The sequence below is a fragment of the Drosophila biarmipes genome, chromosome 3L (assembly GCF_025231255.1).
Source record: "Drosophila biarmipes strain raj3 chromosome 3L, RU_DBia_V1.1, whole genome shotgun sequence".
Taxonomy (NCBI): Eukaryota; Metazoa; Arthropoda; class Insecta; order Diptera; family Drosophilidae; genus Drosophila; species Drosophila biarmipes.
Window position 1 is genome coordinate 26,815,487 of NC_066613.1, and position 14,306 is coordinate 26,829,792.

Here is a 14,306-nt window from a genome sequence, read left to right on the forward strand (position 1 = left end):
TTGGTTTGGTAATTCACAAAACGTAGATAGAAGCTCTTAGGTTGATTCTTACTAGAAATTGCATTTATTTATCGTAATAAACTCAACACGTACATAATTTTCAGGGGATAGAAAAGTTGAATGACGATACACATTCGATAAGCTTTGGGCTCTTAAATGCTGCTAGGGGTCGCGTCCGAATCCGCCCTTGCGTGTAGGGGCGCGTAGTCAATAGATATATGTGTACTCACTTCCGTTTAGAGCAGTGGCTATAGGTGGATCCTTGACTAAAGCTAACCTATTTGGCTCTCCTCCGGGTGTTCGCTTGCATTTACTTCACTTGTGACGGCTTTGGTCGTGTGGTGGCGTTATGGGCATTTTAGTTGTGGTGTACGATGACCTGGTTACGGGTTACTGGTGCTGTTGCTGTGGCTACACTGCTGGTGATTGTTGTTAAATGCTTTGGTATGCTGGCGAGCGCAGTTACGTTTATTCGTCGTCCCTCAGGAACAGGGCAAGCTGCTCGCGATCCCGCTGCAGCCAGGCGGCGTTGAGGCGGATCGTCTCCACGGCCTGGGACACGGTGCGCTCGCAGCCGGGGATTTGGGTGACCTGGAAGAACTCCTCCACTTCCTTGGCGCGCTCCTCGGAGGCGAAGTTCTCGATGAGATACTTGATCAGTCGGGAGAGCAGGAAGCCGCCCTGGTAGCGTTCCAGGAGCTGTTTGTTGTTCTCCTTGAAAAAGTCCCAGGCCATGTCCCGGCCCTTGGGATTAATGGCCACGGCGACGATGACAAAGACTGCGTCCTGAGCCCTCACTTCACCCTGGGAAATACAAGTTCAATTAATTCACAATTCTAATCCAGGCAAAAATAGACTACCTACCGACATGGCAAAGTCAATGACGCGGCGCAACAGCTTCACATCCCCGCAGCAGCCCAAGGCGCGCGAGATGCGGTCCTGCTCCTCGTGCAGATCGGTGGCCCTGTACAGGTCGAGCATCTCCTCGAAGATCTTCTCGTCGCCATCCTGAAGCACAGCCTTATAGCAGGTGGTGCGCAGATCCGCCGGCAGCGGATTTGTACCGTTCACGTGGCCGCGGAATCGTAATTGCGCCTCCTCGATGGCATCTTCGCTGCGGAAGGAGACGAGGCGAGTGAGCACCAGGCTCCTGAGCAAAGTGTCCAGGTGATTCTCCCCGTCGCGGGGCTCCCAGCCCAGGCGATGGGCCACCGGCTCATACAGATTCCGGCCGAAGCGATGGAAGTCCTCCATAAGATCGGTGTGAGAGATGAGGATGTGGAGATTGGTGAGCGAGTTGGTGATAGCAGTCCACACCGTGTAATTCGTCTCGTTCCTGTACGAGTCCACCAGGGCCAAGACCTCGGCAGTGCTGGCGTGACCCGCCTGCACCATGGCAAACATATCATCGATCAGTCCCAGGCGATCCAGGGGCGGCAGCTCCATCTTCTCAACGGCGGGCATCAGTTTCTCCAGCATCTCTTTCGAGTAGCGGGTGCGGTAGTAACCCACCGTTCCAGGGTTGATCTTGATCCAATCATCCTCGTCGACATTCTCGAGGGTCACCTCCATCGAGGTCTTGTCCAGCAGGAAGGTCTTGGCAATTCCCGTGGGATTCTTCGACGTGGACACCGAAATGGGCACCACCCACAGGCAGTTCTCATCTGCCTGCGAGCCATCGGCCGTGAATTTGCACTGCTTCAGGCGCAGCACACGCTGGTTCTTGCTCGTCTGCTCCGACTCCACGCTGACCACCGGAAAGCCCTTGTGCTGCGTCCACGAGGTCATCACGTCGCCCACGTTCTTGGAGCTGGCCTCCTGCAGAGCAGCCCACAGGTCCTCGGTGCAGGTGTTGCCATACTGATGGCGAGTGAGATACAGATTCATGCCCTTGCGGAAGTCATCCTCGCCGATGTAATCGTGCAGCATGCGAATCACCGAGGCACCCTTGTTGTAGCTGATCTCGTCGAAAATCTCGTCGATTTCGGAGGGATGACCCACGGGCACCTCGATAGGATGCGAATTCTTTAGGGAGTCCAGCTCTAGGGCTCTCGTGTACATGTCCGTGACGAACTGCGTCCAAATATCGTATTCGGGGAACAGGTGGTGCACGCACAGGAACTCCACGAAGGAGGCGTAGCCCTCGTTCAACCACAGGTGGGTCCACCACTCCATGGTAACCAGGTTGCCTGCAAGAGATTTAGTTAGTGAATTATTTAGCTGGAAATAAGACATAATCAAATATCACATTCCCACTTAAATTAAATCTGCTAGGGGAATACCCTTAAAGAACAGTATAAATAGCACCCTGAATACATTCAATTTAAGCCTCAAAGACATTGACACTAAAAAGAAGAATCAATTCCCAAGCTATCTGCATACCAAATTGAGTTTCAGGTGCTTCTGCGTCAGACAACCTGAATCTGTGAATCAGAAATCATTTAAAGATTTTTTAAAGATCAAAGACTGCTGCTGAATTTTAAGTTCCCTGCAGAATGAGGGCGAATCCTCCAATTCTCTTTCACCGGATGTAGTACTCACCGAACCACTGGTGGGCAATCTCGTGACCCACAGTCAGGGCAATCGACTGCTTGCGCATCAGCGAGGTGTTCTTGGGATCCACCAGCACGAAGGTCTCGCGGTAGGTGACCAGGCCCCAGTTCTCCATGGCGCCGGCCGAGAAGTCGGAGATGGCGATAAGATCCATCTTGGGCAGCGGATAGGCGATGTTGAAGTAGTCCTTGTAGTAGGGCAGCACCTTGGTGGCCACCTCCAGAGCGAAGGTGCCCTGCTCGCGCTTGCCAACGGGCGTAAAGACCCTGACGAGGACACCATCGTCAGACTTGCCCTCCACATAGTCGTATTCGCCCACGACGACGGCCACCAGGTAGGTGGACATAATGGGCGTGCGGTCGAAGCGCACACGCCGCAGACCATCTGGCAGCGAGTCCTCCTTGATGACCGGCATATTGGACAGCGCCACCCGATCCTTGGGCACCACCAGGGTGATGTCGAAGGTGGCCTTGATGGCCGGCTCGTCCCAGCAGGGGAAGCAGCGACGGGCGTCGGTGGCCTCGAACTGGGTGACGCCCGCGTAGCGCTCCTCGCCATTGGGACCGAAGTACTTGCTCCTGTAGAAGCCCTTCATCTTGTCGTTCAGCTCGCCCGTGAAGGACATGTGCAGGACGCCCTGCGTCTCCGCCGGAATCTCCTGGGCGAACTCCAGCGTGGCCGTCTCATTCTCCGCCGAGTACACGATCTTCTCCGGCTTTAGCTTGCTGCACTCAAAGTTGAGTTCCACCGAGTCGAGCACAATGTCCAGGGCATTTAGGGTGATCTGTGTGGTGGGCTCCTTGACCTGCAATCAGTCAAAATGTCAGTAACCGTTAGGTGAGCAACTCAAAACATGGGATCGAAAGCCGAAAGCCCCAGAACCCAAAAACCAGTCAGCAGAAACAGTTAGCCAAGTTAGCCAGGTTAGCCAAGTTAGCCAGGCGGAGGAGAAGAATGGCCAGAATCCAGAAACAGTTACTTCAAGGTCGTAGAAGTGCGGCTTTCTTGGCTTTGTTGCTGGTTTCCGGCTTAAGCCAGGCCATCAAGGCGCTCGAAAACGGGTTTTTGGCGAAATTTATACCCTGCCCGAGGGAGGATCCAGCCGATTGCAAGTCAAATTTATGATCTAACCGAATGGTAATGTAATTATTTCACCCCCTTATCAGATTAATCAAGTCTTTCTCAAACGCCGGCTTAAAAAGCATTCATAATTTGCATAAACTTGCAGTATAGGCAACTTTTTCAGCTGCTCAATATGAATAAACAAGTTAAGGCTTTTATAAAATATGAATAATTTAATTGACGCGTGTATTTCAACGGGAAATATCTTTAAAACCCTATTAAAATACTGAACATTTAATTGCTTTTTAAGGAGATGGGGATATTTGATTTGGCTTTACTTGTTCTTACATATTCATTAGGTTCTATTGTAACCCAAGTACCCTATTTAAATAATTGAATAGAAAGGCAAAAAAATGAATAGTATTAGACTTATTCTATTAAGAAACCATAATTTCTGACCTCCTAATATGTATATAACATTCTACAATTAAAAGAAAAGTTTTAAAATCGTAAGTATTTCTAAATTTCCCAACAAAAAACCCAAAAGATTTACAGTTTCTGTTGAAACATTCAAAGTCGGGTAATAAGATAAAAACTCAATCCCAATTCTAGGGTATCAGGAGTGCGCCCAAAGGGTAGTCGACCATTTCCGTCGTTGACGCAAACGAAACGTAAACAAAATCCACCGTTGTGAGCGGCGTTTGCAAAAAGAGATTGTCTCGAATATACTTTTGCGCGGTACCCCGGGTCCCACATCGAAATCGCCAGTCATCCCATTCCTCCTGCGCCGACAAAGCAATCGCACTTCCCAGTGGGTGTACCCATTATCCACACATATCTCTGTGGCTGCTCATCACTCCAAGTGTCTGCTCGCATGCAAATTGCAGCATAAAGAGAAATGTTAACAAGGAGAATGTCCAATACGAAATATTTTTGCACACGTCAGAGGAAAAAGTTCACACAATGGGCGCAGAAAATAACAATGCGGGAAAAGTGAAAGTGGCTGGAGGGAGAGAAATGGAAAGAGATGGAGGATACAGTCGTAACTCTTAGCTTCGGCCATTCAATACTTGTTGAATACGTTCTACTTGGGATTTCTGAACGTGTTATTGCTAGGAAATATAGTAGAAAACAAGTACAAAAGCTTAACAAAGAAACCAATCGATTAATTTCACTTCGCTTATAAGTCCAGAAAAACCTCTTATCTAATATTTCTTTGCAAAATCAGTTAGATAAAAGCACTTGGCTGATTGACACGCATATACATCCTAAGATAGTCCACTTTATGGCGTCTCGCCTGTACTCACATTGACTTGCACTACGGTCTTGCCCTTGAAGGTGAACTCCTGGAGATTGGGCTGCAGGAGCAGCTCGTAGTGCCTCGGCACCACGTTGGTGGGCAGCCTCTCGAACTTTGCCTTCTGGGCCATCTTGCGCTCCTGCTCCGATTGCTCCTCCTTGCTGAGTAAATGCGACTGCTGATGGGCTAGCCTGATCTGCTGATGGTGGCACCCTGGCTGATGGCGGTCCTGACCAGGTAGCACGTCTGCCGATGTGTGGGCTAGGATGGCACGGTACTGACTGCACAGATCTCCCAGCAAAGGGGCGTCACTGCTCTTCAGGGGGGCTCCGAGCGAGACACAAGAGTAATCCCGGTAGAACTGCTTCTGCACCTTCACGAACTGCTTCGAGGAGATTAGGGCGTTGAGGTGGTCGCTTTCTGCTCGTAAAAATGGGTTCAGTGAGGCGGTCTTATCTGCTCTGCGTCCCGAATTCTCCGGGGGGTTAGGTGGAGTAGTCCGATAGTGGTTAGCAACGACACTGAAGGAGGAGGAGCTGTTGTTATCGCCTGCCCTCGCTCTATTTACTAGCAACAAAGGGAGTTTCTGCGGGTTTCTGGCGGGGATGCAGCAACTCTGCAAAGATCTGGCAGCTGGAAGAGCGGAAAAGCGGGTTAGCACTGGGATATATGGCGAGTAATGCACTGATAAGCGTTGTTATTTGATTAGCTATACGAGATTTCAGGGGGCGGGGTTCGGGGGAAAACGAAAGCAAACCTTCGCACAAATGCTGTTCGAAATCGGAGTTTGCCTTGGCCAAGTCCAAGTTGAGTTTGCCCAGTTCTGCAAGTACACTGTCCTACTATTAGTTCACGGCTCCGGATATAGTCCGGATTCAATTTGGCGGAGAAAATAAACCAGCAATATGCGAGCAACACGCTTCGAGTGGAGTGGCCCACTTGGAATGCGGAACGCCTGGAAGTGGGCCGCCCCCGACCGCCGATCAGCTGTTGCCAGTTATTATGTCAACTTAAACTAACTAAAACCAGTGGCTAATCACCGCTCTTCAGCTTCCAAGCCTGCTTGGCCGTGCGAATGCCGCCTTTCAGTGCATTTTTGTACATGACTTTGGCCCGAATCAAGTTGAAATAAAAACGAAAACAGAGCGGAGCAACTCTACGGCAGATTTTGTGTGTTAGAAGTGGGGCACTTACCAACACTGCCGCTTCCCTTGCAGCCTTACGTTTTGTTTGAAAATTGTTTTTACTTGCCTCCAACCTACATTTTGAATTATGACTCCCTTTATTATGAAGTATTTCTGAAAGTACAAAATTGTTAGGATTTTAAGAGTGCACCTGTTTTTCTTTCCTTTCTTTTACAAATTTACACTCCAATGTGACACATTTATAGCTAACTTTTCAAATTTCAAACAACCGCGATATTCCTGATTTCACGATCTTTTTTTGAACTTCGGATGATTATGGATTGACTTGTGTTTCTAGATTTTCCATTAGTTCAAAAAACAGAAGGAACTCCAGCTTTCCCTTTTGTTTAAGTGTGTATAACCCTTCAATAATACAATATTTTAAGGCCCGAAAGTCAACCTTTTCACTCTACCACATGTAAATAAAACTAAGCGCAATAATGGGAGATTACAAACCTTTTCTAATTTACAAAAAAATGTTTTTTGTTTTAAATTTATTTCTCGATAAAAACTATCGAAATCTATCGACCCCTTGCCAGTGTTGCCGACGTCTTTTTAGTGCTCACAGGGCAACACTGTCAGCCATGGAGTTGCTAGCTCCGATCGAATCAAGTGAATTTAAAAGTTAGTTTAAAAAAACTTGTCGGATCGAACGGTTCGTAACCGTGTCCCGTGGCGCGCTTTTTCAAAACCCATCCGAAAGTCCGTAAAATCAGCGCGCTGTTTTCTAGACTCCTTCCCTCCCGCAAATCCCCTTCCAATCGGCAGAGCAACGGCACTGCAGCAAATCAATTCCCGTAACATAACCATAAAGCCAGGCGGTTGTGCAATCGAAGGTGTCCCTGCTACATATATAATCCACCTGCATAATGATCCGTACCCGAATCGGAATGGCGATTCTGCCCTGTTTAATGCTAGCCACCTGCCTTCTGACAGTCCGCGGAACACCACTGGAATGGGGTAAGACCATCGGCCAGCGCCTTCCAGTGCGAAGGTGGAATGGAGGATAAGAACAGTTAGGAGGAGCTACTGCCCACCTGGCAACGCCGTGGCCTCACCTTCATTTTGCCGTCGTCGAGATTTCAATTTAAAATCAATTCGACATAAACAATGCAGCCAGGGGTCTTATGTAATCGCTTGACATTAACCCGCAGCATATTGCCAACGAGCACGCATGTGTTTGTGACTGCTATCAGCTGACTATCGGAGCTGCCCCGGTAAAAAACGATTTCTTTCGTTATCTCCTTTATCAGTGGCAGAGGCGCGCTTCTGCTATCGATGCACACGTCGCTGATAGCTGATAACCAATAGCCAAACAGCTAAATTCTGATGTCTGATACTCATTATTATTAGACGTTTTCTCGTCGATGTCGTGTTGTTGTTGCTGCGCTTTCTCCTGGAATGGGTTACTCCACGCTCTCTCTCGCTCTATCTTTCACTCTCTTTCGGGCTCAACGTGGCCGGCAAAAACAACTGTGCACTACAGTTGAACTTGCCTAAATTCAAGGTTCACAGATAAACAAACAGTTGGTAAAAGAGCCATTTTCTAGTTATAACCCATAATTCAAGGATTTAAAAACCTAACTAATAGTGGTTTAATATCCTTGCTGTGAGGCTGATGGAAAGCTTGTAGCTGCACGGCAAAATACAGTTAGACCGTCGAAACTTCCAGCTCCACAAACTGGAAAAACCACTGACCATCAGGTGAAGGTGAAAATTTGAATTTGAAATTGAACTGAGCTCTGTGAAAGGGGAAGTTCTGCGATAATCCACATCAATATCCTTTCGATGGATGGTTCACCAGCATGTAGCTTCTCTGTAGTCGGCATTTGCCACCACCTAGGCCGCCATGTGGCCGATTTACTTTGTCACGTATGCCACAGCGCGTTTGCCGGTTTGTTTGGATTTCGGCGATTTCTTATATTTCAACAGTCCCCAGGGGTTTCTCGTTTCAAGAGAAGTACAGAGCCCTACTTCTGCCCCACCTCTATTCTGTATAACTTAAAACCAAACGTCGGCGGTCGTGGAATTTCTGTATCGCAATCCGAGGCGAAAGATCCATATAATTCCCTTCTAATCGGGCTAGCACAGATTGCTTGGGTAAATGTACTCAGAAACAGCCATCTGGAAACCCGATCCGACTTGACATATAACATATAGTCTTTAGCGACGAGATCGGCGGGCCCCACGTGCGAGCTGGGAACTTTTCCAGGGCATTTCATTAGCACTTGCTCGCTTCACTATTAGATAATGGTAATGGGTGGAAATCGCACCGTGACGCTCCAAAAGCCGTGTGAAAATCCATATCTTACTGGCATTTCGAGAGATACCGGCTATTTCATGAATTGTATTGGGCCAGCCATAAGAATTATTGACCGTGGGTCTATCAGGCATTTCAAGTAGCCATCGTAAATCTCAATCACTTCAGTGGCTGTCGAGTAATGGCCGGAAGAGACCCAGGACTGTAAATCCTTTATTTTGAGTTGGATGTTTTAATTTAATCACTTCACTGTACAATCCACTTACTTCCTAAACTATTTTTGATTCGTCATCTTAAACACTCCCGAATACGATAACACCCTTTATCAACTTTAGCACGAATTCCATTTCATGCAGAAAAATTCTTAATAATGTGAAACACTTTTTGCTAGCCTTGCACATAAATTCCGAAGACTGGCACTTGTCTTCCTTTGAGCACTTAATCTTTATGCTGATGCAGCATTCACATATTCGAGGTTTTATTGTAGATCACTTAGCTAAGCACTCAAAATTGCACAAAAATGACTTCTTAGTTAATCACTTAACAGATGAGCTTAAACTTTTTAGAAACAAATTCCCTTTGGTTATTCACATACTTAAATTTGCGGCTTAACATTTCACAAGTCAGGTTGTTAAAACGTTTTATAGCTTAACTACTACTTATGATGTTAAAGTAGCAAGTACATTTGAGTTACTTAAAAGTACGACGGGGAGTTAGTGGTAAAAAGAACTAAAGGGGGCAACTAGTACAAATAAGAAGTGTACTGTTGTGCTATTGGTAATGTAGGATCAGTTTTTGCAGGTTCCCCCAGTAGTTTTCAACCGCTCCACGGGTGAACTCGGCAACACGTAGGTATTGTGGTCTATTGCCAATTTAGCATTTTCTGCATCGATAAAAACGTTGACCTCAAACCAGAAGCGTGGAGGTCGACCGAAAGGTTCGTTCGCAACTGCGTTTCGAGTGGTAAATGGTAAATGCTGGCTGGCTTTTGTTTTTGCGGCTCTGTTTTACAGCCATCGATAATTGGAATGAATCATGAATAACCAATAACTTGGCCCACCAGTAGTAACTAGGATTTAGAGCCACTTTGAGACAAAATAACTTGCAGTTAAACGAGTTTCTCTAGCACCTAGCTGTCTGATTTCGATTTTGCATTTTGTTGTGGTCTTTCGGTCTTTTCACAGCGACAGTGGCCTAGAAAGGTGTGTTTGGCCACAGAGCTGGGGCCAATGACCAGGTCGCGGATGATGGATAATCGATCTGATCGATTGTCTATGGGGTCATTGCTTAAGGAACTGTGAAAGTAAAGCCGTGATACTGATGTAAAACAAACACCACTCGGTTCCATGCGGAACTGTTGCCATTTCGGATGTTTCTGTTCCGCCAGCTGCCGTTTTCCCATTTCCGTGAGCGGAGAAGGGGAAAGAGCGAGTCAGGATTGTTTGCTTTATCTGTTTGCATGGAGGCAGGTGTCGCATTTTACCCACCTGCCTGGCTAATTTAATGAGTGACTAAATGACACGCCCCCAGAGCGCTGGCAACAGGTTCCTTGATCTCGTTTGGGGGTATTCAAAATCGAAATCCAAATCCGAGGAACGCTTATCAACTCATGTATACACCAGATTTTTGCACGCCCATCTTGGGACCGCCATGTTTTTGTGTACAAGTTTCAAGTTTGCCATTGATTAGGGAACTGATACTATTATAACATTGCCTGATCCTGACGTCACTTACGCTGGACAACTTGTGAATTCGAATTCATTAGAAAGAACACATTATTTTTGAGAACTCAACACACTTGCTAATTAAAGTTGGTAATTAAAAGGGTATTAAGCTTTTAAATACATCGGTTATGACTAAAAACGCTTTAACACAAGCCAGTTTTTCAATATAAATGTCAGATACCTAATGATATTACCCAAAACCAGTTGCCCTCTCCAACAAAATGGGCTATTGTAAATCAAACCGAGTAAATACTACAGTCTTAACTAAAATCAGATACCGGCAATAGCCTTGAGGAACATCAGTGATTAAAACTGATTTCGTAGGTCAGAAAGATGACATTACGTATCAAGGGATTTCCCTGGGGCTCTTGCAGGTTGACGTCTTCGGATCTTCGTCGCCGTTGACTAATTTACAACGCCTTATCAGTCCAGACCTTAGGGACCTTTTCTTTTTGATGACTTGGAACCAGGCATTAGATTTTCCGCGGCAGGCGGCGCCGCATTAAATAATCAATTAATAAAAATGAAACGCAGTTCGATCAGAATTCATTGCCTGAACACTGTTGCAAAACCCAATTCGAGTCGCAATTTCCACAAATGGCGGGGCTTGATTGGCATTCGCGACACTTTTGGCAACTTTAATGCCGGCTGTTAGGCGGGGGGCCCGACCACTTGAGGGTCTCTTGCCTTTGATTGAGCTTAATTTCCGCAAATAAAGCAAGGGGTCTTTGGAGCTTCGTGCTCTTATCGAAGTGCTACAGTCAAGTGATGCCCTCGGTCACGTTTGCCAATTGTAGAAGCCTTCCAGAAACTATTTTTGACTTTAACAGTTGCCATTTTCACGTTCGCACAGCATATCGGTGGCCAGATAAGATTACCTAGATATACGTAGGTATTCGATTATCCTGTAGTCATTAGTGGTTTAAATAAATGGTAAATGAGTCAGGGGAAACGGTGAACTTTGTATTGATCACGTACCTGTCGTGTCGATGATCGGTCGATAAATAAGTCCGGGTGGGAAAAACTAGTTACTTTCGTTTTTTGAGCCCCCTTGACTTGTGATAAATACAAGTCGCCTTAAACATCCACCGAAACAGTGGTCAACGCTATGAAATCATTAATAAATTTAGTTATTTGCAAATTTAATATTTTAAATCTTCTTATAATCAATGAGGAGTTTTCAACTCACTTATATTTATGCCGAAAAGCATGCAGTAAACTGTCTTACTTACCGATGGAAAATATATTGTGGCATACTTTTCTAAACTTTTAAAAGTGATTTTAAAACATGAAGAACACTTAAGCTTTTTAGCTGACTAACTCTTCTACACTCGCGAAAACAATTCTTTAATAACCAAATTACAGACTTTGCCGTCACGCTGAGGTCGAGGATCCAGTTCATGGACAGTAACTGGCAGACGATAGCCACCGCCGCCCACGAGTTCGACGAGCTGTCCGCCCTTACCTTCGACGAGTCCGAGGAGCTGATCTACTTTAACGACCTGAAGCACCAGAACGGCAGCATATTCTCCCTGAAGAGGGATCTCCTGGCCGCCTCCCATGTGGTGGAGCAGACGATCGCGCGCACGGCCAACGAAACCGTGGGCGGACTGGCCTACGATCCGCTGACCATGAACCTCTTCTGGTCGGACACCGAGCACAGGAAGATCTTCTTCGCCCCCATCCGCGGTTCGTCGGCGCCCAAGGTCCTGGTGGATCTGAGTGCAGAAGGAGGACGACCTGATGGCGTTGCCGTGGATGTGTGCCGTCGGAAGCTCTACTGGACCAACTCGAACCACTCGAAGCCGTCTGTGGAGAGGATCAATCTGGATGGCAGCAACAGGACCACGATCGTTAACGCCTCCATCCACATGCCGAAGGGCATTGTGGTGGACCAATTTTCGGATCGTCTCTTCTGGATTGACGACCTGGACGGCATATACTTTTCGGTGGAGAGCTCCAAGCTGGACGGTTCCGATCGTCAGTTGGTGCTGAAGGACAAGAACCAAGAACCCCTCAATCTGGCTGTGACCAACGATGCCATTTACTGGACAGACAAGACCACCAAGGCGGTTTGGAGTCATCCAAAAGTCCGGGTGATCAAGGTGACCACCACTGCCAAGCCAGATGAGGAGGAGGATTCCACGGATAAGACGAACTTTGATCCTGAGCCGGTGATCGAGGTCAGTCCGCTGGTGCGCGTGGCCAACCTCAGCGAGGAGGCGCGAGGAATTGTGGTGCGCACAGGCTTCTACCAGAGACTCCAGAAGGATAGCCACTGCGCCAGCATTGTGCGCAAGGTGAAGGAGCGTTTGGACGAGCAGACCAATAAGAATGAAATACGCTCTCTGCTGGACCAGAAGATGAAAGTTCTGGAGGATGAGCGCTGCATGAACGGAGGCCAGTACAAGGCGGCCACCGATCTGTGCATCTGCCCGACCGGCTTCAAGGGATCTCGATGCGAGGTCCGCGAGTGCCACCACTACTGCATTCACGGCTCCTGCTACATGTCTGAGCAGGCCTACCCCAAGTGCTTCTGCCAGCCGGGATTCGAGGGCGAGCGCTGCGAGGTCAACAAGTGCACCGGACTGTGCCTTAATGGCGGTCACTGCCTGGTATCAGAGAATGAGAATGAACCGCCCAGCTGTGAGTGTCCTCCCAACTTCGGAGGAGCCCGCTGTGAGCAGAACTCCACGGAAATCTGCTCCCTCTTCTGCCGCCTGCTGAAGCACGAGCCGAATACCTATGTGCCCTTCGGCTGCCATGATATGTAAGTCGCTTTTTAGGATTTCGCAAGGAACTTGAACTAATTGTACTTTCTGTCGCCCCTTAGTTGTGTGGAACTGGCCCAGGAAAACAGCACCGAAATCGCCGTTCCGCAATACAAGCACTTGGACGTGTGCATCACGCCCACAGTGTGGACAAGCAGCGTGATCATCATCCTGGTCGTGGGCATCACGTCTAGCTTGCTGCTCCTGGCCGTCATCGTGCACGGAATCCGTCGCCTGTACAAACCCAAGCGGCCGCGCATCAGGAAGACCTTTGTGGTGCGCAAGCAGGCCAGGACCAACTCGGCGGGAGACACGCCGCTGACCAACCGCCCACTGGCCACCGAGCAGTGCGAGATCACGATAGAGAACTGCTGCAACATGAACATCTGCGAAACGGTAGGCCTGTCACTTTTAGTTCCATAGAAGCCATCTAACTTTTTTGGCATTTTGCAGCCCTGTTTCGACCCCAAGATGGTGGAGCAGACGCTGGCCAAGTCCAGCTGCAAGGAGGACAAGAAGATACTCATCCACAACATGGAGGATGACCTGTACTAGGGCGCGGCGGACGGAGAACGACCTGCCCCCCGAAAAAACTGAACCTTGTGATAGTCGTCGTCGTCGAGTGCGGATTGGTATTCGAGCTTGAAAAGCTGCTGCCCGCCCGGCCCTCGACCCCGTTAGCCGCCAAGGTGCTCACCCAGGCAACCAGCAACCAGAAACTAGAAACCAACAAGCCCGCAACAGCAACATGCAACCAGCAACATGCAACACCTGCAGCAGAAGCAACAGCAACCTACAACTGATGAGCCTGGAACACTTACTTAACACTCGCCAAACCAAACCATTTACTTAAGCCGAACATGTGTACTTAGCGATCCTGGGAGGCGTGCTTCGGTCTCGCTAATTTATTCGCAGGATCATTTTATCCCAGGACTAGGATTTTAGCTCAAAGCTCCATCGAAATTTGGATTTTTTTATTTTTGATTCGGATTTTACTTTGAATTCGTCATGTTGATATGAAAGCAAGTCGCGCGACTGACATTAGCTTTAAAAAGAGAATTACGTACGAATACCAAGACTAGATCGTAATAGAGCATTGTAATTGTGATTACTAACACCCTGAGCTGTTGTAATTAACTCTTTCATATGAGTCACTGTTCAAGTTCCTGTTCTTGTGTAAAAAGAAAACAATAGATTAACTCCCCTCCCACTAATCTGCTAAATCTTGCCTCACCGGGTGATCCCTTCCCGCTCTCCTCATCCCCATCGTGCACTACTTTAGATGCGTCAGAGAAGTGACCCAGCAAAATGGGCGAGACTCTCAGAGAAAGATCGAGAGTTGTAAATATTATTGCATAGTTTAATTTTAGTCGTAGTCCTTAAGAAAAGGGTTGAATAAAGAAGAACTACATGCAGTTGTAAATGGAAGAGTGTGCTTACCCGCATTTCACC

The 14,306-nt window shown here is 47.6% G+C and overlaps 2 protein-coding genes across 3 annotated transcripts; one reads left to right on the forward strand and one right to left on the reverse strand.

The window, feature by feature from the left end:
* Window positions 1-36: 36 nt before the first annotated feature.
* Window positions 37-6,096, reverse strand: LOC108030448 (puromycin-sensitive aminopeptidase). Of its 2 annotated transcripts, XM_017103352.3 has the most exons (6): window positions 5,956-6,083; window positions 5,673-5,738; window positions 4,923-5,548; window positions 2,542-3,358; window positions 865-2,189; window positions 37-804 (listed from the first exon to the last, which is right to left on the reverse strand). In XM_017103352.3, the coding sequence occupies exons 1-6, from the start codon at window positions 6,017-6,019 to the stop codon at window positions 469-471; spliced, it is 3,234 nt and encodes a 1,077-aa protein (XP_016958841.1). In that variant the 5' UTR covers window positions 6,020-6,083; the 3' UTR covers window positions 37-468. The 2 variants fall into 2 exon arrangements, with proteins under 2 accessions (XP_016958841.1, XP_016958833.1); XM_017103344.3 differs by lacking the exon at window positions 5,673-5,738 and having other exon boundaries at window positions 5,956-6,096.
* Window positions 6,097-6,643: 547 nt separating this feature from the next.
* On the forward strand, window positions 6,644-14,277 carry LOC108030492 (protein cueball). Its single transcript, XM_017103384.3, has 4 exons — window positions 6,644-7,059; window positions 11,449-12,853; window positions 12,917-13,250; window positions 13,308-14,277. The coding sequence occupies exons 1-4, from the start codon at window positions 6,969-6,971 to the stop codon at window positions 13,407-13,409; spliced, it is 1,932 nt and encodes a 643-aa protein (XP_016958873.1). The 5' UTR covers window positions 6,644-6,968; the 3' UTR covers window positions 13,410-14,277.
* Window positions 14,278-14,306: the final 29 nt, after the last annotated feature.